At 31.9% G+C, this 26507-nt stretch overlaps 3 protein-coding genes across 5 annotated transcripts in view; 1 reads left to right on the top strand and 2 right to left on the bottom strand.

The window, feature by feature from the left end:
* Window positions 1–727: 727 nt before the first annotated feature.
* Window positions 728–6150, bottom strand: LOC113519658 (DNA repair protein RAD51 homolog A). 3 transcript variants are annotated; one of them, XM_052900406.1, is made up of 7 exons: window positions 6040–6150; window positions 5515–5655; window positions 5068–5267; window positions 4302–4449; window positions 3438–3646; window positions 2589–2718; window positions 728–2076 (listed from the first exon to the last, which is right to left on the bottom strand). In XM_052900406.1, exons 2-7 carry the CDS (start codon window positions 5596–5598, stop codon window positions 1831–1833), a joined length of 1017 nt encoding a protein of 338 aa, XP_052756366.1. In that variant the 5' UTR covers window positions 5599–5655; window positions 6040–6150; the 3' UTR covers window positions 728–1830. The 3 variants fall into 3 exon arrangements, with proteins under 3 accessions (XP_052756366.1, XP_026760612.1, XP_026760613.1); XM_026904811.3 differs by lacking the exon at window positions 6040–6150 and adding an exon at window positions 5756–5859; XM_026904812.3 differs by lacking the exon at window positions 6040–6150 and having other exon boundaries at window positions 5515–5749.
* A 1416-nt stretch (window positions 6151–7566) lies between these two features.
* Window positions 7567–12228, top strand: LOC113519739 (kelch-like protein 4). Its single transcript, XM_026904921.3, has 4 exons — window positions 7567–7870; window positions 8102–9114; window positions 9564–9910; window positions 11655–12228. Exons 1-4 carry the CDS (start codon window positions 7724–7726, stop codon window positions 11888–11890), a joined length of 1743 nt encoding a protein of 580 aa, XP_026760722.2. The 5' UTR covers window positions 7567–7723; the 3' UTR covers window positions 11891–12228.
* Window positions 12229–12679: 451 nt separating this feature from the next.
* Window positions 12680–26507, bottom strand: part of LOC113519816 (unc-112-related protein-like) — a 49038-nt gene continuing 35210 nt past the window's right edge. The window contains exons 2-11 of the mRNA XM_052900399.1: window positions 24058–24291; window positions 23346–23581; window positions 22599–22807; window positions 21976–22189; window positions 21494–21690; window positions 17195–17333; window positions 16131–16229; window positions 15332–15556; window positions 14760–14996; window positions 12680–14300 (exon numbers count right to left, since the gene is read on the bottom strand). Of these exons, the coding sequence (XP_052756359.1) occupies window positions 14100–14300; window positions 14760–14996; window positions 15332–15556; window positions 16131–16229; window positions 17195–17333; window positions 21494–21690; window positions 21976–22189; window positions 22599–22807; window positions 23346–23581; window positions 24058–24291 (1991 nt within the window). The 3' untranslated portion in view covers window positions 12680–14099. The remainder of the gene's footprint in view (window positions 14301–14759; window positions 14997–15331; window positions 15557–16130; window positions 16230–17194; window positions 17334–21493; window positions 21691–21975; window positions 22190–22598; window positions 22808–23345; window positions 23582–24057; window positions 24292–26507) is intronic.

Here is a 26507-nt window from a genome sequence, read left to right as displayed (position 1 = left end):
AACTGACTTTATTTTGCCCACAACTCTCAATAAAAAATTCCAAATACTTGTTCCTTATTTTAGAAAATGAAATATCAGAAACAACCCTATATCATGTAAAAATAAGATGTATAATCGCCTGACATTATCAAATTCGTTATTTCCTAAGTAAAACATCAATACATCTAGTAACTTACCTATACCATTATTTACTAAAATAGAAGCATATTATTGAAATATTTCAACCATAATAATACATCGTCCGCTTACTACCTATATTTATCAAATTTCAATAGGATATTGTTTGATAGCAATATAGTACCTATGTAAAAAAAAAAATTGTAGTTACAAAATCAGACTATTTCTAGTCAATCCTGTCTCGGTCGTTATTAAATGAATAAATAAGTGAATCTGCTATAATAACAAATTCTTATATAGCACGCAATTATGAAACGTGTTCAGATAAATCAGGGCCTTATATTAATCCATATAAGTTTATTGTCTTTATTTCAATATTACTATTACCTATTTTTTTATTTTTTTTTTATACCACAAATTTTTGTATCATGACTTATTTTTAATTAACAGAATCGTTAAGTACCATCCTTATATTTAATTTCTGTTTGGATTTATATTTTTTTACCAATTATATTGTTATTAGCTAAGCAACACTACTCTTTGTTGAATGCAAATATGAAATAATAAAAGCTTCTATGTTTTATATGTGCGATAAAAATAAAACAGCCTGTAAAAATACATACTTTTTTTATTATAGTTAAATGATTAGTTATGTACACGTCCATATATTAAAAACAATCCATTCATGACCTGGATGTCTACTACGAAATTACAAATCCAAATTTTCGGCAGAGTTCAATCGTTTTCTATTATGAATTCTAAATGTAATAATTGATTTCGTTTAATCACTTAGTGCAGTACTTCAGTTCATTCTGACTGAATTATATTTGAGTTTGGTTTAATGTGTCATGTAAAAGCCCAATTCTTAACAAAATTGATAGCAACAATAATTTGAAATATATAAGGCACTATAAACCCCCCCCCCCCCCCCCTATGAGGGAGACCTATGTTCAACAACACATTTAACGGCTAATATAATAATAAAAATACAAGGCATTTATTTTTCTTTGAAGAGAACAAGATAGAGTTTTTATTCATTCATTTATAGCAAAGTTCGATTGGATATCATTCTGGTGCACACATTCAGATTTATAATTTCGATTAAGCCCCTCTGGCTTTATATAAAAAGCAATATCTTCATATCTTTAAATGATTAATAGAAAAATACAAAATGTGTGATATTGGTTGGCACAAGCTTTTAAATAGCTATATGGTCTATGAACGTAAAATATGTTAATCACATAGACTTTGTATTTTACCATTAAGAGCTGTCATACAGAAATCTGGCTATATCTGAATTAACTGCCTATCTCTTAATCTAATATTTTAAATTGATAACATTGCGAAATTACTGAACTATGGACTAAAATAAAACTAAAAAGTTTAGACTGAAATCTATTATAATTAGTTCATATTGATTCTTGCAATAAACAGTTTGCTGTGATATCAAATTGAAATTTTAATATTAGAAATAGAGAAATGGAGTCTCTTAATCGACACCTTTGATTTAAAACATTAAATTTGTCCCAATATTTTTTTTTACCATCAATTCCAAAACTTCAAAGTTTAATAAGAAACCTATTACAATCATCTTTTAATTCGCTATAAGGGCACTTTTTATGTCGTATACCAAAATTTACAAAACTGTTTAATTTAAATTAATTTTTGTACAAATGTAAACAATGTAGTTACTGATAAGACCTATAATAAAGTTTATTCTTTAGCGTCCGTGATACCTTCGGTACTAATAGCAAACATGGCTTCTGTTTCCGGTAAACAAGGACTGTCATAAATCTTGCAAACGCGATTGTCACCCCTACCCTTTCTTAGATAGAGACGCGTGGTTGATGCATGAGCAATAATATGTCCACCAATCGGCTTCTTGGTGTCTGCATTGAAGACGCCCACTGCATCCACTTGGGCAACCACTTGGTTCGTTATAATAACGGCCACTCCAAACTAAAATAAGATTAATTTTATTAACATAAAGTAGGGTTTCTTAAAATATTTACAATCATGGACAACTTTCACAATGTTTCAGACCCCTGCCAAAAAACATTTTAGTTAGGTGCTAAAATTTAGGAAACTGACTGATACAGTTACCTGATCTACTACAGACTCCTGATGCACATGCTACGGACCCTTAAGGGATCCGTGAACCCCACTAAAAACCCTAAGTTATAAAGAAACATAAGTTACTTTAATAGGGTTTAAGAGGAATAACCACCGTTGTTGATTCGTATGATTCATCCATCACATCAAATATATAAATAGTTATTATTAATTTAAATGGATCCTTCTAAATTTTAATTCCAAAAATGTAGTTAAGTAATCTCCAAATACCAGAATATTTTATTTATTTATTAGTTGGCTTCGCCAAGAAATAATCTCTATTAATAATTGCATGTTATTGGCAAAATAGAAATTCTATTTTTATTGTAATATAATTGAATTAAGAAAATTCAACATACCTCGTCAGCCAACCTCAATAACATTCTCATGAAGCGACCCAAATGCTGTTGCCGTGGATTCAGTTCCCCCCGGCCAGAGTAATCAGTCCTGTAAAGTGCTGTAGCACTGTCCACTATTATAAGGGAGTATCTGAAATATAAATCAACATTTTAATTTTCTTTACATACAACTGTGAAATTACAGATAATGGAAATAGTCCTTAGGAATGGCAAACCATTGTGGTTAATTCTTTATGAAATTCATCACGATAGGCTAGTTGACCTGTTTTCATCATCACTTATCATCTCTCACTAGTACCTCACTAGCATATATCGATAGCGCAGGCAGAGTTACCACTCCATTGTCATCCATTAACAAAAATGCTTGCATGGCCCATCTTATGGAAAATGGACTACCATTTTCCATAAAATGAGCCATCAACTTGTTCGATATTTCAAGTTACATAAAAAAATATTTTGATAACTATATTTATAAGTCATACATACAGACAATCAAAATTGGCCGTGGCAATATTAAACCAACTACTATCAAAACGTTTATATCTGAATAGAAAAAAACTTAAAATAATGATAGGGACAATAACAGGCCATTGCCCATTGAACAAACATTTATACACAATAGGAGTCACAGACAACTGTTTTGACGACAAAGAAATGGCTGCTCACGTTATCCTGAAATGTGACGCTGTGGCCCTTTAATGTTTAGAAATTCTCGAAACGGTTAGGTGTGTGAAGATCCCAGGAGCTTCTGGGTAGAGCTGAGCTGGCTGTACTAGCCAAGACTCATACACACAACGGCCCAAATGAAAGGCTAAGCATGGAAAAGAGAGTCCAATTTACAAGTCGTACCTAGATTCAGCCATCATTGCACAAGCTTGCACCAGCAGCTGTGTCTGATGGTCTGTGTTGTAGGCGCGCGCATACGCCACGTTATCGAGTACCGCGGCGCCGTCCATACCGTAGCGCTGTGCCACGGCCAGCAGCCTCTCAGGGCGGAATGTGCCCTCTGTGTCTATGTACATACATTTCCCTTCGCCCCCAGATTGTTCTATGGGAAGCTGAAAATAAAATTAACCTAGATGATAATCTGAAGCATCTTATAGATTGTTGCTATTATAGTGAAAATATACATAAACAGCTAAGTGTATGGGAATACTATATGGATTAATATAACCTACAGTTCTATGAAATGAACTGTTAAGAATGACAGTAGAGATGTAGAAGTATCAACCAAGTATGCCCAAATAATAAATGATGTGCCAGCCAGCCAGAGGGAGACTTTGTACAAAAGTCGATTGCTTGGGTACCTCTGTCCCATTCGTGTTTCTACTGTGAAGCAGTTCTGTTTGCATGGCTGTGTTTCAGTGTGAAGGATGGGATATGGCGTGAATTTACAGGTTACAGAGGAATAACACCTGAGTCCTCAGGAAAGGCAACAAATGGAGGGTATCATGGGCGAAACAGTATATTCTGTTATGTCCATGGTACTACTCATATCTATAGACGACGGTTACCACTTTCCATCAGGTGGACCATTAGCTTGTTTACCATTCTAAGTTGTATAAAAAAAACACTGTATATATGTATGTATATATATATATATATATATATATATATATATATATATATATTATATACAGTACTTTTCACAATATATTTTACATATATTGTTAATAGTTTCAATATATAAAAACACTTAAAAAAAGAAATTACCTGACAAGTGACAGCCAAAGTGTGGCATAGCTGAGTTTTTCCTGTACGAAATTCCCCAAATATTTCTGTAATAGAGCCAGTCTCTATTCCACCGCCAAGCAATCTGTCCAGTTCCTTGGACCCTGTTGTCAACTGAATTATTTCAGCCCTGAAAGATTTATTCTGATTATGTAGCTTACATAAAAACTTCTTCTAATAAACAACCTTTGCATGTCTTATTGAAATAACAAGACATAAGATACTAAATTAAAACATTTATTGCATTATCTAATTACATATTTTTTTTTTTTATATTAATACTTGTTTATATCATTTTCAAATGAACAAGTTCAATAAAAAGACATGCTTCTATTATACCTATAACTTCTTCAATAATATTAAAAATACATGTGATATTAAGGCATTTTATTAACAGCTATTATAGTACATATTACCCCTGTAGTTTCCATGAATAATACAATTTATTATTAATATGCCCTGTGGTCATAGCATAGAATGGGTCACCCATTCCTTTCCTGCAAGTGTCATAAGAGGGGACTAACAAAACTTAATGGTCAAGAGATGGGCAGCAGCATCCCTCTTAACATCATCAAAAGCCTAACTGTGGTTACCAATCTGCTTGCCAAGCATAGCAACTTCTAGCAAAGCCCCTCCTTATGGGGAAAGTCTATTTTCAGCAATGGATAATTAACATCTGATATGATGGTGGTCATTATTATTTTATAGTAAACATTAAATGTATTTGTGTACATTATCGATGCCTTACCTTTTCTGATGAAACTCAGTAGCAGTAGTAAAGCCCATTGGAACAAGCTTTGATGCCTCAGCAAGTATTTTGTCAGCTTTTGCTTCTGAGATCCCCTTGATTGTTATAAGCCATTTCTTGGGAGCATATGCCACTGACTCTACAGTGTGGTAGCCGGCTTCTTCTAACTTTTTTATATCACCTGATGTAATTCCATTACCCTGTATTATGATAAAATATCAATTGATTAATTATCTATACTAATATTATAAAGAGATGGTACTGTTAGTAATGGGAATTAGGAATCCCATTGTCGGCAATATACCCTATGACTAAATTACTTTTAAACAACTAGACGGATTCGAATAAAATTTGGTACATATCCAAATTTAATACATAGGATACACCGATACATTGACAAAGTCGACAGATAAAACTAATTTTAAATACATAAACAAGTATTACAACCTCTAATTTAGTAATCAATTGCGGTCCACACTCGTCTAGATCTTCGTCCAATGAAGCAGTTGCAGCTGATGCCGTTGCCGTCATATTATGTTGTTATTTATCACCGGAACATCGAAGGAATCACAATCAAAACGTGGTATTCTAAAGTACAGAGAAGTTTTAATGATACGTGTAAATAAGAAATGTTAATTATTTGAAATAAAGATTTGAATAAATAAGTAACTAACTAACAAAACATTACCTGAATTTGTCTGACAGATTAAAATATTAGTGTTGGGCGTAATTAATATAATCGCTATATATATATATTTATAATCGATTTTTTTCGATAATAATAAAAAAAATATTTGAATAATGCAAAAAAATACTCAGCAGCTAACAGATGGTTACTAAATAATTCAATGTTTATATATAATCGTAACTATTAAATTATTGTGTATATTTTTTATTTTACTTGAAAATACCTTGTTGAAATCTTAATAATTTATTTATATAAGTTGTATATGATTTTATGTTAATACTTACTCTAATTCTTAAATTTATTTATTTAATACTTTTTTTTTAATATTCTATAAATATTAGCTTCTTCCTTTGCTTACGGCTACTCGAACCAAGGATTTTCTCAGGCTGGAAGCCTATGACATTTTACCTGCTTTACTATCCTATTTTTACGTCACTGAATGATATTTCTTTGTTAAGTTCTTAGGAATAAAAGCTGTTCTAAATATTATTACTTTTACATAAAAAAATACTAATATAAAAAAATATAAATAGACTTTACTGGCAAATACAGCCTATAGTAAATGATTACTGGTATTACTGGTAGTAATGAATCCTGGTATATTGTATCTGATATTGTGAAAAATCGTTTATTAAAATAATCGGATTGCCCATCATTACTAAGTGCAGTCTTTTGTACTTATTCTTTGCTGTCGCCCGCCAAAAACTATGTTTTATCTATACTCTTTAAACTAGTTTCTCTAATCTGTGACCTGCAACAATTGGAACGTCATTAATAAAATAACGTTTTACATGAAGCTATGTTACCGTCCTCAGCTAATATTAAGAAACAATATGTATTCCATTATGACAGATTATGGCCATCTTAACTAGGCGCTATAGCAGTCAGTTACTCAGTTATGGCTCCATTTTAAAAATAGCACCTCACAATAATTAATTTTTTTAAAGATCAAACGAATGTGTTTGATAAATTATGCAGTAATAAACAAAAATATAAATAAATTTGTAAGTAATGTGATATAATAAAAAGAATAAACGCCGTTTTTAGCACAATTTTCAATATGGTGAGTAAACAATAATTATCAATAAAACAGTTAAGTATAATTAAAATTTGCATGTGTAATTTAATTCATTAATTTACTCATTTATATCTTAATATTCTCTTAGATGAATAAAAGATAAAAAAAAAAACTAAAATCTATTACTGTTGTTTTTACTATGGCTCCTGTTATTTATCGATATAAACTAAAATTGAATTATTAGCAATGATATTTACAAAAATAAATGGTACTTAAAATTATGTATGAATAATTAATTAATTATGTATGTAATATGTGGATTCCCATTAAAATGTCACCTTTTAAAATACAAATAATGTTAGTTATATACAGTTATATGCAACTGTAATAATATTATAACTACAAATAGGACTAATTGTCTTATATGTATATAGGTACATAATGAATAGTTATTTTTTCAGATACTGTTTATTTCAGCATACCATATTATATAGCATAACACTTCCAATTTTTGTTTAATGCATAAAGCGGATTTGTATAACTCACTTGTTAAAAAATTCGATTGAAAATTTAAATAGAGCAAAATAAAGCGACTAAACATATTTGTATTGTATAGTCCAAGTTATTTGTAAAATTTGAATATTTTATATATTAAAATAGCTATGCTTTTTGAGACAACAGTCAATGTCGATATTTTGGATAGAGGCATATATAGACAGCAATACAACACTATAGATGTTCATTTATTTTTTTAATGTTCATTGCATTGTTACTTCGAAAAGGTTACATGTATGTCATTTTCCAGGTTTCATGGATATAAGACCGCTGCCAACTGTTATAACATGAGGTTGACAGATTCATTCGTGATTTCAAAAACGGAGGGAATTTGAACTGTTTTATTTGTATATATCTTTCCAGGATAATTGGACATTGTTTCTGATTATATTAAAATGAATGAAATGGAGGAAGTTTCTTTAGTGTTTGAGGGAGAAGTTTTTAAAGCTAGAAAAGATATGCTCTGCGAACATAGTGACTATTTTCGTGCTATGTTTAGTGGTAGTTATGTGGAAAACGAGCAACAGGAAATTAAAATTGACGTATGTATTTAATTTCCAATACTGTTTGTATTGCGTTAACAACAAAAAAAAAACATTACTAACAATAAAAAAAATCCAACAAATTCAAGATTACCCACAACTATCTTAATAATTAAAAAAAATTGTAAATAGATGATGTCTCTAAATTATTAATAAGAGCAGTAGAAGCCAAAATAATATTTTGATGTGGGTAATAACTTTTTTTTAATAAATCTTCCATTTAAATTACAGGTTGTTGATGCTAATTCAATGAAAATTATACTGAGCTATATGGAAATTCGTGTAATAGATCTATTTGAATTTTCTCTAAGTACATTAGCTGATTTAGCAGTTGCTGCAAATTTTTTACAAATTACAGAGCTTATTACACAAATTGAACATAGTCTAGAAAGTCAAATCAATATATCTAATTGGATGGAAATCATGATGATAGCAGAAAACTCTTTGTATGTAAAATTACACCAATTATCAGCTGCATTTGGTTTATTATCATTTAAAAATATGCAATCGGAGTATGTCCCATCTTTGCACAAATTGTATTGGTACCTCTCTCATCCATATTTAGACGTTAGTAGTGAACTTGATGTTTTTAAGTTTGGTTTGGAATGGATTTCAAATAATGAAACTGGTGCAGATGCTCTACTAATTACTCTTTGTTGTTTAGACATAGGAAAATTAAAAACAAATGATTTGAAAGAAATGAAAACACTAGTCAAAGATTATTCAGATAGTCTCGGCGCTAAAGTAATAGATTGTCTTCTTGAGCTGAGTAGTGGAGAATATGGTTTATGCATAACAGCTATAGAAAATCAGAAGGTAGTTTTATGTGAAATGTTTACAGAAAGAGTTTACAATGAAGTTATGAACTTAGTAAAGGACAGTAGGTCTCGAATAAACACCATTGAACCTATAGTGCCTGTGTGGGTGGTCAAAGACTCCAAATCGGATCTAGTACCTCACTTTTTGTACAAATTTTCGGAAGAAAAAGGATTTGAAAAATGGTTGGAAGTGGCAGAGAAGAATTTGTGGGGATGGCACATTGTGGCTTGGGGTTTGACAAAGTTGATAGTAATTTGCGGCGAACATGGACGTGGTACAGGCATGTTTATGAGAGATGTCAAAGTATATGACACTTTGAGGAAGGAATGGTCATGGCATGGTGTAGAACTACCTGCAAGGCGGCATGCGGGTGTTGCAGTTGTTGGGGATTCTATGTATATTATTGGAGGTGTAGGTGGGTTTAGGTCAGTTTTCTAGCTTTATTATATTCATAATCTGTTTGTCTTATTTGGTAAAAAACTATGAACACACAAATATTTAGAGGGATAAACATAGTTCATTCTCCCTATAAGGGAAGTATTGCCTAATATTACAATTACAAACCGCTGGGCTTGCTACTTGCTTCTTATTTTGAGTTTTCTTTTTGCTCTACCTGGTGTATTAAGCTTTGCTCTTTTAAATGCTTCTTATGGAACTTAAAGGGTAATAATGATATATGAACTATGATAAAAACTTAATAATTGATTAAAAAACCTTTTTATCTATGTTAATTTAATTAAATATTATTTTATTGAAAATATTAGCAAGTTTGTTTATCAAATAAGACATCTATTTATTAATAAATTTTATAATTTTGCTTGAAGCACCCATTTAATGTAACTGTAAAATTTTAATTTTATCCATTAATTCACAGGGTAGTGTTGGATACTGCAATCATTTATGATTTGAAAAAAAAAACTTTTAGGAATATAGCAAAACTTCCAGACTCAATACAAAATCCTGCTGTGTGTTCACACGACAATATGGTGTACGCTGCAGGCCACAAAGATATATATCGGTATGAGGAACAAGAAAATACTGATAGTTGGGTGAAAATAGCTAATGGTGATGTAAGAATGAGCTATATGATATCATATAAGAATTATATTTATTGTATGCAAAACTACTTTAGTCACTTGCACAGGTTTATGCCAGGCGTAGATGAGAAGTTACAGTTGATTACTTATTTTTCTAATCCACCATCAACTGCATGTAACTTAGGTAAGTGTATACAAGTGTATATATAAATATATATACTCCAGGAAGTATTTATCATCTTAATTTCAGCTATTAATTATTGTTCATTTATAGGCATAGATCAGCATGAGGGACGGTCCTATACAGGGTCGAATTAACCATTAGACAGTATAGGCCTGCGGACCCTATAGTTAAGGGCCCTGCGTTCCGACAAAATGTTTTTTTTTTGTAAAAGTTTCTTTAAGTCCAAATTACATTTGAAGATCTAATAAACACTCAAGCATAGATAATCTATAGCCTCGATTCAATTTTTTATCTGAACATGGGTACAAAATTATCTTAAATTTTAAATATCTCAATCATGCCTTTATGTTTCCGGCATATAAATTAATTGTAGTTCATTCATCATTTTTATATATCCAAGTCAAATATATATTAAATATAACATTAATCAAATAAACAATAAATATTACATTGCAAAAAAAAAAGATATATTTATATCACGTACTTATGTTATTTACGATGAAAATATTATTGGCTTGTTTATTATTATTTTTGTTTGTATTATGTTACCATTTTTCAGTACATTCATAACGTATTTCAATTATATATGTAAAAATAAATTGTAGCATTTCTTGGGAGACATTATATTTTCGTTTATATTTCATTTAAACCAAATTTCATTAAAAAGTTTCATACATGCAGAACTCAGCGGCGTAATCTTAAGTTATACATTGGCTAGTGGCCCAACATGTTTAATTCGGCCCTGGTCCTATACCACTCATATTTATTGACTCTCTGCAATACTGTAGTTTGTATTTGTCTAGTTGGACGTCTCTTTAAACTATTTTTGCCTGGTTGTTGCCCATAGCAAACTTATCTTGCTAATCAGTTGTTAGTACTTTTAAGAATAATCTGCCCATTGCTATTTTATTTACCACTTTGGTTCTTTTGCGAAATTCCTTATTATTCTTAGTAAATACAAGTAACTTACTATATTCCTATAACCTCTGATACTTTAAACATGACATTTAATGAGCCGGCATAGTTCGTCTCTGTGTTCGCTCAGGGTGGTGGGTTCACATGTTGTGCTATAATCAAAAAAGGTCATATATTTTACACGTTTTATTTAACACTTTGTACGCTAAGCTATAAATATATAAATATTTGTATTTCCGTACGAGTCGTGTCGGGCAATGCTGCTATTCTATTTTATATACTGAAAAAAAAAATCAATTTTGGACATTTTTTAATTTATTACATGGCCCGTTGCTAAAGTTTACAACATCGTCCGATACGTCGTTAATGCTGACATTGCCATCACCAATAATAATAATAGTGATAACGAATTATATGTATTTTCTTCATAAATAAGGTTTCCAATTCGGTTGGGTTTTTTTATGTTTTTTTTATACCACTGAGGTGGCAAACAAGCATACAGCCCACCTGGTGGTAAGCGGTTACCGTAGCCTATGAACGCCTGCAATTCCAGAGGTATTACACGCGCGTTGCCCTCCCTGAAGAAACCCCCCAAAAAAGACCCCTCCTTTTGAAGAACCTCATGCTGTAGTTGTTGTAAACTGATTTGGAAAATTCTTTGTTTTATCTGCAAGGATATACTTACAGATTTATCTTATAGAAATGTTATCAAAATCAGTGAGTAGTTTTGTTTTTAAATCAAAATAACTGGTTTTTCCACAATTGATGTCGGTTTTTTTGTGGGGCACAATTTATTTATAATTAATTGTCAATTTATATATTTTTTTAGGAAATCGCCTTGTGGTTTTCACTAGGACTATGTGCGGACTAACAGACATTCTTACTGTAGAGGAATACACAGGTCAAAGTGATGAAGAAAAGCCTAAACTTATTTGGTCGCAGTCAGAACCAGTGATGGTTGTGAATGACGTAGCTGGTTCATGTTCTTTAGTTTTGTCCATTCCACCTCTCGATGTACCTACACCATCACACCATAAACGCTATTTGGGAAGATATAATGAATAATATATTTTTTCAAAGTAAAAGAAGTTTGTATGTATGTAAAATTTAATTTTGGTGCTAAGGTGAAGGTACAAATCTATTAATATATATAACTACTGCCCGCCCCCTTTCACAAAAATGTAATAATGAAGAAACAAAGACCAAACATTCCTTCTCAGTCGCTTTTTTTTATAAGTTTTTATTTTATTAATGCATATTTTTGATTTTTTTGACCTCATTATGAAATAATGTGATTACAAAAGGCAAATAATTTTTATTTTTATAGATTCTATTATTAATAATTGTGTAATATAATTTAAACCAATCTTAGATGAATATTAAAAATAATTTGAAGAATTTTATTCAAGTATTTTTATTTCTAGATGGTACTGGCATTAGTCTGGCGTAGGCAGAAACTGTATTTTTAAATTAACATTTCCCACTTTTAAATTGGGATAAACCCATTTATATTCATCTGTAAGGTAAAACGGAACATAAAATCACCAATTTTAATGAGCTTTATTATATTTTAATAGCATTGTTTTTATGATTTGCTTTCAATAAATTTGCAAGTGTAATCTTTACTAATATAAATGAGTTTGTTATTTCTTGACTAACGACTTGACTAATAGTCACGAGAACATGGAGATTGGATTGGAGACGTATATAGGCTACTACTATGTAGTACCAATCAATATTTCCCACACTATTTATAAATAAATAATTATCAATTTCATTAAATACGTTTTTCATTAAATATCTAATCAATCTTTATAGTAGTTTAAAACTATTGTCATAATAAAAAGGCCTTCATAAATTGTTATTAATTTACATTTATTTGGACATTAATTTACAATACGACACTAAATTATCCATATAAATGTACATACAATTTGTACAATAAATCTACAGTAAAATAAGGCAAAACTTTGTTAATACAATACAATTTTAATCACTAAACTTAAACAAACAAGACAGCATTTTATGCGAACTCAATGAGACTAGTAGTCCACGATAATAAAATACATTATTTTTCATTTATAAAGTTACGTATACAAGAATAAGATGTTCTAAAGCCGCAAATTTGATAGATTCATTTTATTGGCGTTAAAATAAACGAAACATGCTTAACTAATATTATTTACAATGTCATGTGTAAAATATAGTATTATTCTGTAAAGATTAAGGCCACTCAATGTTTATTTTCTAGTATGGTTTTCCATATAAGCACCCATCTTGTGAATTTCACACTTGACTGATTTCATAAGATCAACAAATAATACCCTATGTTGGCTACTCTGCAAGAGTATAGAGATAATCACAAAGTCTGACGTACATTCAATTTTGTATTTATTTTTTAATATCGACAGTTTTTAAATATATAATGTTGGAGGTAGCGAATGAGCTGACTGCTCACCTAGTCGTAATGTAACCATCGTCAATAGGTAAATATGAATAATGCTGTTTATAGCACCACATACAAATTTGTCGAATAGTACCTTTCGAGATGAGTGTCTCATGTATTTTTGTAGGAAGGCCCTAAATTGGTCTTTGTAAATCAGATCTGTCAGATGTGATATTCCATTTCTTATAATGGCACTTCTCACTTAATACAGTCAAGTGAAAAAATACATTAATCTATTAAATATTATAAAAATTATAACTTACAATTCTATCAAAAGCTTTTACCGTCGCATATATATTTACTGCTTTACTCCTAACATGGAAGCAGCATTAATGTTTATTCATATTATAATTATTTGGCTTTTACACAGTTATTGGAAGCTCTATATTTAAAATTCGTGTAAATGACGTCAGAAAATTAAATATCCCAGTACAATATAGAAATAACTTAGTTAAAAACAATAACTCGTTATATAGCTTATTTAATTTCAATAAAAATATTTATTATCTACTCCTAACGTGGGGATTTCAATCAACCATACCTATTAAAGGCACACATCATAAGCCCCTATTAATATTTCATGCTATATTAGATATATGAAATATAATAAATCTGCATTAGAATTTTTAGAAGCTAATACAAATTGTTTATTAAATAATATATTTTAATTGTATAAACATATGCTTTATAATAATGGTATTGATTCAATTGTATTTTATTTAATTTAGATTTTCATTTCGATATATTTCAATGTCCATCGGAATTGACACTATGTCCATCAACAGCTTGATTCCATGAACATTCCATAGAATCTAGTAATATTCAACTTTACGTCCAGCCGCCGGTGAGTTTGTGGAAAAGTTCTTCGTTCAACGTCTGATTTGCGTCCTTGGAACGCATCGACAAGAATATATAGCCACCAATGAACTCGTGCACCACTTTGCAGTCTGCTGATTGCACTGAGAATATGATGTTGCCCTCTTCAAACTGCACCATCATGTGTTTGATCTCCCAGTTTACGTTCCATGCCTGGAAATAATAAGTATTATTCTAAGATTTCGGTACTGAAACATTTCTTTTTATTTAATCTGTTAGATACATTCTCTTTGCTCTTTAGACGACATAAAAAACTTAGTCATTTAAAAACTAATAAACACAAAATTAGGAATTAAAAATACCCGTGTAAAATAAAATAAAAGGTGAAATTGACATGCACATATAATATGTATGGAGTTATAAGAATGGGTGAAACAAGAAAAGTGTGTTAGGCCACAAGTCTTTATTAATTGGTTATCTGCCTACACCAAAAAGGAACTTGCTGTAAAAATACAATAATGAATAATTTCACTCTATCTATTCATAAGTATGCGTCTCGATATGTTCAGTTAAAATTAGTTCCGATGCATCCCAGATCACATATCAAGTTAGTTACAATTTTAAAGATGGTTTCAAAAATGTATCAAATCTAGATTTAAGTCCGAGCTTTACCTTCATTGTACTGAACCTCCAAGTCTTGATGTGGTCTCCAGTGTTGGGATCGAGCCTCATTATGCGATTATTCGTGATGCTTATGATCTCGTCTTTACGGTGCCCCATGAAGCGAACAACGAACAGTGTTTGTCCATAATCAGGCAGATTCTGCCATGTTTTGATATACTGTAGTTTGGCCTCCAGGAGTGGAAGGTCCTTCACGTTGGCGTGGCTCTCCAAAATGCGCTGGGTGAACTATAAAAAAAGAGTATTTATTTGTTATTGAACAAAGAAAATACAAGGTAATTCGTAATGTATGTTATTGAAAAATACAACAATAGTGCGTATTATTAAAAGCAAATATTTGCTGCAGGAAACTGTTATCCATTATAGGATATCTAGAAAAGATGTTGTTTTCTGCGTAACTTACTTAAACTATAGTCTTATTAGCTATCCACCCCAGATTTTCATGGAAAGATAGGTGTCTATTTTTTTTTTTTTAATATAATACAGCCCATTTATTGGCTGATTGTATAACATTATAAAGTTCAGATTTACAGTATGTAGTACTAATAAAAAACTGCTAGTACCTTTCCCTTGAGCTTCTTAAGGAATCTGGGCGCGAGGTAGTTGTCCGGCTGCACGTGGTCGAGGTGCGGCAGGTTGTGCTGCGCGATGGCCGCCGCCGGCTGCGGCCGCTGCAGCGCCAGCAGCGACCGCACCGCCGCCGCCTCCGACGCGAACGCCGCGTCCGCCAGCGAGCGTCCGCGCGAGCCCAGCCGACACGCGGCTACCCACTCCGCGTACTGGTCCTCCTGTACATATCAATAAATAATAATACCATTGGAAGGACATATTTTTTTATTGATGATAATGGAATGGTAATCCCGCCTCAGCTATCGGTATACACTGGTGAGTTACCAGTGAGGGATGATAGGTGAGGATGAAGCAGGTCAGTTAGTCCACCGTGACGAATCTAACATTTAATGTCAGATTTATTCGATCGCAACGGCTTTCAGGGGACTTCAGGAGCGACGTCGATCTGGCAGGGTGCATTACTAGCAATGGGGCTACTAATACTCATGACTAACAATCCTTTCTCCCTCTGGACGGACATATTACACAGCGCCATGTAGTGCCAAACTTAGTAAAACTTATACTATGAGTAATTGAAAAGAGAAAGAAACAAAATATTTCAAGCCAAAACAATACTTTTTAATATTTTTGTGTATATGTTTGTTCCGGAAAGAAAAACCACTATATTAAATGCGATTTCCTTAGTCGTATTCCGGAAGATGTGACTTAGTCTGTGATTTATGTTTTATCATATCCAAAATAAAAGAAAAGCTAATCATAAATAAAAATGTTTATACTCGTAAGTATACTCACATTTTCACACTTTAGCCACATCTCGTGCATGGCTTCATCTGATGGCACTTCCAGTTTGATGCTGTACCTCCCGGATGCTGGGTGGGCGTCGGGTGTTACCTATAACGAAAATAAACTTTTTCATTTACTTTATTTTTTATTTCTTCGTTACAATGTTATAATTAATTCTGATAATGTTTACAATTTGAAATGTAATTAGTTTTGAGTGAATATGTTGTAAATAGATACAACATAAATTCGAAAAAAATCACGAAATAAACTTTTCACGTAATTACGTTTTAAACGTTTATTTCTTAAATATTATGTTATAAAATAATCAGAAATATTTTGTACAACAATTAGTATAAAAAAATATCTAATTTAATTCAAATAAAGTTCTAAACATCTACGAATTGGATTTAAATTTATAAAGACATTAATTCTTGCTATTTTTGCTATTTTATTCCATATTAATTCAGACTATTACAGACAGTACTCTGTTATGGTCTGAATTTTTTTTTATACAACTTAGATTGGCAAACAAGCTGACGGCCCACCTGATGGAAAGTGGTAACTGTCGCTTATAGACATGAGCAGTACATGGACATAACAGAGTATACTGTTTCGCCCATGATACCCCCCATTTGCCATTGCCATTCCTGAGGAATCAGGTGGTATTCCTCTGTACCCAGAAAATTCACGCCATATCCCACCTTTCAAACCGAAACACAGCCATGCAAACACAACTGCTTCACGGTTTAAACACGAATGGGACAGAGGTACCCAAGCAATCGATTTTTGTACAAAGTCTCCCTCTGGTAATAAATTTATAATACTGTCTATCCAAGAGGATTATTTTTAATGGCATGTCATTTATACGTCACTAGTAACTTGCTCCAACTTCGCAGGGGTAAATAGACAGAAGGTCACTATGTCTTTTTTAAATGAAATACATCTCACGTTTCTATAGGTGAAAGAATTTTAAAAATTGGTTAAGATTTTATTCAGTTTCTCCTTTACAAACAAATAATCATATCTTTCCTCTTTATCTTTCCTATTAATTTAGAAATGATATAAGTACATACCTCAGCACCCCTCAGTTCGACCGAGTACGAAGGGGCTTCGCCCTTGCCCGCAGCTTCGCGGGACGAGTGAATGCGGAGCATCCCGTCGCGACATGATATCCATCCGCGCTTGTATGCTTTCAGTGTGAACCGTTTGGGCCTGGAAAACATAAAGACTCCTCTTTAGTAAAGTTATATGAGAAGTAGGTGATTGATAATTTTTTTTAACAGACACTGTGGAAAAGTTAGAAAAATGAGTCACCTAACGATACCTAGAGTCACTATGCATGAAAGTAAATAAATTTTTCAAAGAATATAGTTATAATACTTGAATTTTTACATACAAATCGCGCAGGCATTTACAATTTCATAATAAAAATTCAATTTTCTAATTTTACATTTTGACTTGCAAAATAGCTAATGTTTAAAAAACACAATAAAAATAATTTCATTACTACTGGGTTCTGGAATGTTACGAACCGTTACATTCTATGAATAATAATTACTATTATAATAAAGTGATATATAGCAGAAAGTATAATTATCATTAATACATAATAAATATATTACAAATGTAAATAATGCACTGTTTATCAGTTAATGGATATTATTTATATCATAATATATAATTGAAATATGTATTATTTATTTTAAGATGTTATCTCGTTTGCCTGTCCTAGGCAAAGTATATATACCATTATTGTGATGTTTATATATACATATATCATACATAAATTATAAAATAATTATTGTATGATTCATTACACTGTGCACATACATATAAATAAAACCGAACGTATTTACAATTATTTATGTTATATATACATACTGCCTTATAAGACATATTGGTATAGTGATTATTAGTGGCCAGTTTTAATAAAATAGAATAAATTTCAGTAAATTATAAAACATAGTATTGTTTTTGGTACAGAATCCGTTTATAAGTATAAGAAAATAAAAAAAAAAATTACCAATAGCCTTCTTTCAGTGAAGCGATAAAAAAATTCGCAGTTAAAATATTAGTTAATAAAAAAAGGATATAATAGGATAATATTATAAAAATAACAATAAACTTATTATTAGATACGATACATTGGAATAAAAAATTAGGGGAATACTTTTATATTATTAAGTAGTTTCATAAATAGTCCGAATTTTAATCACATTAAAGCTGTACGTAGTTATGTCTTCAGTATATTAAATATATTGAAGAAGAGATATCTATGAATTGAGTTTAAAATGGGAGGATTCTTACCATTCCTATTTATAATGACGAGGTAATGACAAACCCACATAAAATTTTTATTCTTTTCTTTTTTATTGAAATAAACAAAATCAATATGCAAAATATATTTAATTATTTTAAATTTCAAATAAGAAGTAGGTGTCGCTCCAAAGGAGAAAGAGGAGATTCAAGTTACAAAAAAAAACACAAGTAATTAATGGATATTCCCTAAATCAATCATCATTTATAATAATCAATAAAATAACCATAATCTAGATTTAGAATTCGGACTATATAAATGTTAATGTAATATACAATAAATTAGTGCATTGAAACTGTACATGGCGTGCTGTCAGTGTTATGTCGTAAACTACATTGTAGGCAAACTAATAAATTAATTAAATTGTAGGGTCGGGGTTGTAAAAACGAGTCTTACGCGATGGTACAGTAATCGTTGTTACACTTGCTGGCGCGCCCCACGTACATTCACGGAAAGAAAGACAATACTTTGTAATAATAATGTTGGCGTTTTACAATTAAATTAATTACAGCTACTAACACTAAGCACTAGATATAATTCTATACTATCTATATACTAGCACAAGATGTAATTCTGTCTTATTCTAATATATGTAAGTTAACTTAGAGAACGAAGTATGGGCTACAGCGTCCCTTTTAAAACATTACCAAAACTTAATTGCTGTTGCCAACTTACAAAGTGTGGCAACTATTGGCAAAATCCCCATTATGGGGATGGCCTATGTTCAGCAGTGGACAGTTAACGGCTGATATGAATGAATATAAATAAGTGTTAGTTGTTTTTAATTTATAACATAGAGTGTACAAATACTTCAATCTATAGTATATTGATACTTTAAGGAATAGACAGAGTAATTTGTGAGTGACAGAGTCGCTTTTAAGCTGTATATCAAAAGTGAAAGGATAAAATTAAATTAAGGAAATAAAAAAGTTACTACAATAAAAAAAAGGCACGCTCATGGCTATTCCTCAGGATCTAACCAGATCAGTCATATTTATTTAAAGTTATTATCATTATTGCTTGTCAAGTGTACAGTTTTATGTAGACAAAGTATTTGAATATATCTCTATGTGGTCCTAATTAATTATTTTTATATAATATTTATATACTAAAAATAGGAAACATAATGAAATAAAATACTAACAGTATAGTATAATAGTGCGCCACCTACCCTTTGTCTTTTTCTCAATGTTCTCTACCTAAAGGTTGTCTGGAAGAGATTGCTTATCGTTAAGGCCACCTTTTGTATCACTTCTCATTAATATTTACTGTATTATTTTTTGATTTGATGCAATAAAGTGTAAAATAAATAAATAACAGGGGGAAAAATAGGAATATTAAGTAAATAATTGGGTACCCATAAATAATGGAAAATTTGATTTATCCTAAAATGACCACAATTTAATTAGAAAACGATATAAGTGCGGTATATTGTTAATACATTAAATATTAAGTTTCCTGTTCTTGTTGTATAGGTACTTGCTGAAAAATACCAATACCTAATTGGTATATAATACTATATATAGGATAGAAGAATGTAGACTTATCATACTGTCATTATTAGTCGATAAATGAATATTAGAATAAATATAAAAATGATTAATGGTGCCTGGTATTTTTCTTATTATGCTACAAGTAGATCATGTTTCACAAAAAAAAAAAAAACAACTTAATTGTGAGAAAATCTGTTATTTTGATTTCACTAATGAGCCGATTTTAATAAAAATTTTATAGGACCAATCTGAGAGTACATTCTTTCAGATATTAAGACCTCCCTACCCTTATCCAAATAACATAAATTTTGGGGTCATCATAATATGTTTTTATGCATATGATTCAAGGTTTTGGCTTTTGTTTACACGACTAGCCACCTGCCTGACGTCAACCCTCCTTGGCACATAGAATAGCCAGACAGGATTGATTTATTTATTTACTAGCTGTTCCCTGCGTTTTTTGTACGAATCAGTATACATACGTGAATAAAGTATCACATATGTTAAATTAGGATATATGACCTACCTGTGTGTAAAATTTTATATTTTGTTTAAATCAAAACAACCAAATATATTTATAAACGTTCACATTTATAATATTGTTGATATCCTTTCATATTTGTGATTAGATAGTAGATACTCGAGATAAGTTGGACATAGATAGCGCAACACAAACACTGGGTGGCAATTCGATTCAGTATAATTCGTTTTTAGTAATAAAAAAATATTAGCAGTATTCATCATCATCATCATCACCATCATCTCTCTCTCCTCTTTTATATATATATATATATATATATATATATATATATATAAAGTTGTTTTTGGTAATTGACAGATAATTGCGATATTGCCACCCTACGGTGAGTAAATGTTATGAAACGCTCTTCTTAATTTGATTGTCGGAAGTGTCAACGCTTGCCTTTAGAATTTAGATATATGCGACGGTTGTACTGGTTGGTTAGTAGTGTCTATTCCTTTCCAATTTCCAGTGATAATAAAAGCTTTAAAAAAGTCTAGTATTTTATTCAAATTAAAATCATCTTTATTCAAATAGACTTATTTACAAGCATTTTTTAATCGTCCTTTTTATAAATGCAGGGTTCGCATATATGCATGCAATACCTGTTGCAAAGTCCGCAAGAAACTCAACAGTTACTCTTTTAAATATCTGTTAACATTATGTGTATTCATTTAAACTTGAGTTTGCGTTATTGAAATGGGAGTGATGACCAAATTTTGAACAATCATAATGATTTTGACGATTATATTTTTAATTGAAAGGGTTATCCCGCGTTTAGTACCATACCAATTTTGACAAGATTTCAATAGGTTTTTTGGGTAACAAAAAATTAACAAGCAAGATTTTGCTATACACAAAAAAGGTATTTGCACATCGAGATAAAACAACGTAATCCCATCAATTGCAAACATTATCATTAAAATCGACACACAATTCGCAAATATATAGTGTAATACCTAAAAAAAATAACTAATTTTAACAACCAATTATTGTAAGTAGCAATTTCATTAATAAAAATTTCATAGACATCTCAACATACCTAAGATATTTCAAGTATCCGGCGAGCTCCGGTACGTGAGTGATGTCCGGGCGGGCCGGGGGGCCGCCCTCCAGGTGCGCCTGCAGTTCGCTCAGGGCCGCATCGATCTCGTCCTCGGGCGCCGCCCCCGGCGTCGGCTGGGACCCGTCGGCGGCGTCTATGCCCCCACCGGCCAGGGTTTGTAGCTCGATTTGCAACTATAATAAATATTTTATATATTAAATATATTTTATTTATATATTATTATTTTTTACTCACGACTTCGTCTGTGTAACTGAGATAAAGAGTAATTCTATGTTCATATAATACTGTTGCTAAAATACTAGTTGTATATTAAATATTTCAATAAATTCCTTTAAATAATGAAGGACGCTAACTTGCAAACTGTTTAGCTCTAATTATAAGATAATCGCCATATGGTCTTAGCATAGAATGGGCCGAAGATCGTCCCTCGTCTGTCCAAACTTCTAAGCTTTACAAACCTGTAACGCTGCAAACAGAAGCATCTCCTCCTCGGTACAGTGGACCTCCTGGTTAAGAATTTGCCAACGCGCCTGTTGGTACAGTTGGTTCAGTCTGGATGCGTCCTGCTGGCGCGCAGTTAAATCGTAGAACGAATAGAACTTGAATCTCAGCTGGAGTACGTCCCATTCACGGACATATTGCTCCATGATTGAGAGTGATGAGTCCAACCACCTTTAAAAAAAATAAAAAATTGTGAACACTGGCTGTTCATTATACACACAAATCAGAACGGTTATATTTTACTACGGCTGATAAAAAAAAAAAAAAACAAGGGACCGTTAGATAGAATGTTCACGTCTATATGCTAGAAGTATCACTTGTCTTTCTTCAATCTTTGTGATATGAAGATCTCCAGTGACAGTAGCTAGTACTTTCACTGTCTTATCTCATAATACAACTGGAACACAGTATGCAGGCTGAGTAAGTAAGAAAAGATAAACATACTTATGTGTGTGATACCAATTTTATGGGGAAGTGTTTTAGAATGGTAACATGAGATTAAGTAATATTATCACAAGAAGAAGAACAATAAATCTCACTATTCCCTACGAATGTTATAAATCATTCGAAAACCACTTACCCAACATTCATCCTTGCCCGTTCCACGAGCGACTTAGGAGTTAGCAGGGAATCACGTGACTGGCTGGCGGGCTCTAGAGGGGAGTCTGCCAAAGAGTCGAGCGCGTCGAGGGAGGACGCTCGTGGTGGAGTACCGCAGTAGCCACCGTCGCTGGAACCGTCGCTTTGCGTGCTGTATATGTGGCCGCCATACCGACGGAGTGTGCCGTTCTGTGAAAGTAAAAGACGAAATATAGACTAAGTCTGAAAAGGTATATAAATTCGATGTTCAATGATAATATAAATGTATATAAACTAATAATCTTACAAATGTGAAACTTCGTAAAGATCTTTGTTAATTACAGCTGCATAGTTGAATGGTTCTGAAATTTGGTATATGGACGGACTATGTCCTAGTAATTAAAGTGTACAATTTAACTCACGCAAAGGTGCGAGTTACAACTAGTATCGAAACATATTGTAGCCAAGAGGTCAAACAATATATAATATTTTAATGGGTAAATATGGGTTAGTATATTACGCTATTTGTTTACACTGGCTGAGCACCAGAGCAGAGGATAAAGAAAACAAAATTGAGGAACCAATATTCATACAAGAATGGACATTCTTTATTTAAAATCTCATGCAAGAGAAGGGAACTTTCCTTACCAAATCTCGCCTAAAGCCAAGGAAGGTTGCAAGGGAGGTGGCAACATGAACGTCCCCTATGATAATTCCCAAAAAGGTTTTAAGCTGAGAAGTGACTTACTTGTTGTGAAGCCACAGGAGTAGCGGATAACGAACGAGGCGGGGGCGGCGTCGCAGGACACGGCCCGTTGGATCTGTCCAGGCTATTGGAGGAGCCCCTCGTGGCTGCTATGAACGTGTTCGTGTCAGGTTGACTTGACTTTATCCGCTTCGCTTCTTTTAAGTTTTGGTAGTTTTGTTTTAGATGCGACGGCTCTAATGGATAGCACAGTGACAATTCTTCTGGATGTCTTATACCTAGAAGAGAAGATCGTCTTTTAAGTTCATAGAATTTTGAAGCATTTATAGATTAGATAACAATTTTAAATAAATCTAAAAAGATAATTTTCTGCATTTGAGGGCATTTTTCTCAAACATAAATTACGCGATATTTTTTTCGATTGCAAATCTAATTATTAAACTACAGCGAAACAAATAAATGTGCATAATTTAAAGGTTGTATTGACGTATTTAAATTCAAAGTTGTCGGATTACTTTAGGACTCGACAGGAAGGGTTCCTGTGCAAGATTCATGTGCATTGCTCATGATTAAAAAGACACAGAGTCAATATGCATATTTTTACATTAATTTCGGTTACATGTAAATCCGAAACTAGTTGGGCATTTCCGAAGTTTATTACGTAAAACCAATGTTGGGTACCAGATAGGATCCAGATGGGGTAGACAGATGCAAATTACTATTAGGGTAGTAAACACAAGTAAAGGTCACTCACCGAGACTTTTGCAAAGTTGTACGACGGCACTGAACGTGTCTATGGAGAAGTCTATCTTGCAATCGATGTATCTTAGGTCTGGCAGCTGAATCCTGATGGGCTTGTGCATGGGCGTGAAGTGGAGAGCGGCATCGGCGTGTACCGAGTACTGGTCGAGGGTGTGCTTCGGTCTTGATAGCCATTTGTTGCGCGTAGGCCACCAGAGCGCGTGATCTGACCAGTCTTTCTTGAAATCTAGGAAAATAAATAAATTAATATGTAGTAATCATTTTAGAAATAAATATAATATTATTAATGGACAAGAATAAGTAATAACGGATGATGTTATTTTGTATGGATTGAAGTGTTGGCCAGAAAAGATGACAAACGAAAGATGTTCGCATATAGTCGAGATATGTAGACGAGGTTTTAAAATAAAAAAAATGTCTGTAGACATTGAAACAATTGGTATGATAAACATAAAATTCATTTATAATTAGAAGTACAACAGTAGATATAAATTTAAATTATGATAGGTGCTTCTTAAAGAACAAGGTTGTTATAATTTTTCCAAGACAGAAGATTAAAAAAATGGTTTTTTTTTGTGATAATTGCTTATTCACTAAGGTTTTTTTTTAACAAAGATGGAAGATTATCGTATTAAAATAAAAGAAAAAAAGCTACAACTAAATTATAAAAACCCATGGTCACGTGATTGTCATTAACTACAAATAAAAATCTTATCATCCGGTTGCTCTTGAAAAAAGTTAATAAAAAGAGCGCGGAGATAACTCTGCTGACGTCACGACGGTCGACTAACTTGGCATGATCTCTGAGATGGTTCATACCGACATCTGGGAACGTATGACTTTTCTGTCAATTTAAACATACGATCAATTTAATCACTTAAATACATTTTAAATAGCGAACTTAAAGCATCAATCATAGAGATATCCAGTTATACAGAATCATTTATGTGCTATTTGCATATAAATCTCCCAAGATTTTTTTTTTTTTATTTCCAAATATGTTGTTATCATCAAACTCCAAAATTTCAGTGAGCTGCATAAAAATCTTATAACATAGTATAAATATTGAATACTGTTTGTTATTTAAAATGGGGTGATGTTTCAAACGTTGCCAGACTTCGGTTCAAATAATTTTTACTCGTTTATGACGTCTGGTCTGCAGACAGCGATAGCGTAGTTCAAAATACGATGGTTGTCTTCGCTACTGAGTATCCGCTATGAGTCACATCTGGTTGGGGGGAAATTATTGGAGAGACTGTAACATCTAATTACAAAGCGTGAGTCACAATGGTGTTAGAAAAATCTGCTACATTAAATATACTTTGATATTGCAGGGACGTATTTTGTTTCTCTGACTCAGAATGACTAATTGAAACGAGTGGTTTATCGTATTTATTTAAAATAAATATTATTATAATTTGAGTATGTATTTACATAGATATTTGTCATTTAAATACGCTTAAATTGCAGAAATCAAAATCTTCTTCTTTTCAATATTAAACAAGTCTTATTTTTTAGAGAAAAAAAAATATAGCTAATAGAAGACATCGGTGTTAGTTATCTGAATAAAGTTTTCTTTATCAATTATTAAACATTAAAATATAAAGTCTCCTCTCATCAAGAATAAAAAGAGGTTCAATTAAAGAATCTCACGCAATCAATTTGTCTCCATATTTTTTTTTATTTTATTTTATTAATAATGCCACCAATCTCTATATTTATAGCTGCGAAATTTAACTAGAGGAAGTTGCTATTACTCATATCACTTTCTTTATTACACGATAAAGGTAACGAATTACGGGTATGAATTAAACAGTTCGATAATACGATATCGGTGAAAGTTTGTCAACTACCGGTGTAATGTACGAATAAACTTTCCTTTTTGTATTATCATAGAATAGATATTATAACGGAGAGCCATTAATAAAACTGTCATTGTCAAACACGGTCCGAACCAAATAGAACGAACGTATGAATTCTAAGAAAAAAACGAGCGATAAAAAACTTTCACAACAAAACATTATCACGACCACCAACATCGGAAATGTTTAATGGACACCGTTTGAAACTGCTTCATTGCTGTTTTACTGCCAATCGTAAAATGTAGAGGCAATCTGATTGACAATTGTCTAGTTTATGAGAGATACTAGGTACACGATTAGCTGTAATGCTTTCGCGTTGCATAAACTATTTGTTTTCCCATAGTTTAAGAAAATATTAAATTTTGTAAGACTTGTTTTCAATTTTCAAGCGGATTCAAAAAGAAGGCATTTTTCAATTCGGTTGTTAGTACTTCGTCAGTTATAAACGGATTTGGAAAATTATTTTTTTATCTGAAAGGTCGAAACTGTATACTTACAGTTTCGACCAATAAAAAAATTATACAAATCGATTGAGTAGTTTATTTTTTAAATCAAAATAACTGGCCTTGCCACAATTGAT

The sequence above is a fragment of the Galleria mellonella genome, unplaced genomic scaffold (assembly GCF_026898425.1).
Source record: "Galleria mellonella isolate WM207_F2 unplaced genomic scaffold, CSIRO_AGI_GalMel_v1 utg65, whole genome shotgun sequence".
NCBI classification, from domain to species: Eukaryota; Metazoa; Arthropoda; class Insecta; order Lepidoptera; family Pyralidae; genus Galleria; species Galleria mellonella.
Note: the sequence above shows the minus strand (reverse complement) of the source record. Positions and strands in the feature narration are given on the sequence as shown.

Bases quoted from the DNA above. Each gene is read 5' to 3' on its own strand.
- LOC113519658 (XM_052900406.1), bottom strand. From the start codon at position 5,598: ATGACGGCAACGGCATCAGCTGCAACTGCTTCATTGGACGAAGATCTA. The intron at 5,268-5,514 runs GTTGTAATACTT...ATCATAATACAG, and splicing joins AATTGATTACTAAATTAGAG to GGTAATGGAATTACATCAGG. The intron at 2,077-2,588 runs GTATGTTGAATT...ATCTTATTTTAG, and splicing joins TATTGAGGTTGGCTGACGAG to TTTGGAGTGGCCGTTATTAT.
- LOC113519739 (XM_026904921.3), top strand. From the start codon at position 7,724: ATGAATGAAATGGAGGAAGTTTCTTTAGTGTTTGAGGGAGAAGTTTTT. The intron at 7,871-8,101 runs GTATGTATTTAA...TTTAAATTACAG, and splicing joins AACAGGAAATTAAAATTGAC to GTTGTTGATGCTAATTCAAT. The intron at 9,911-11,654 runs GTAAGTGTATAC...ATATTTTTTTAG, and splicing joins ATCAACTGCATGTAACTTAG to GAAATCGCCTTGTGGTTTTC.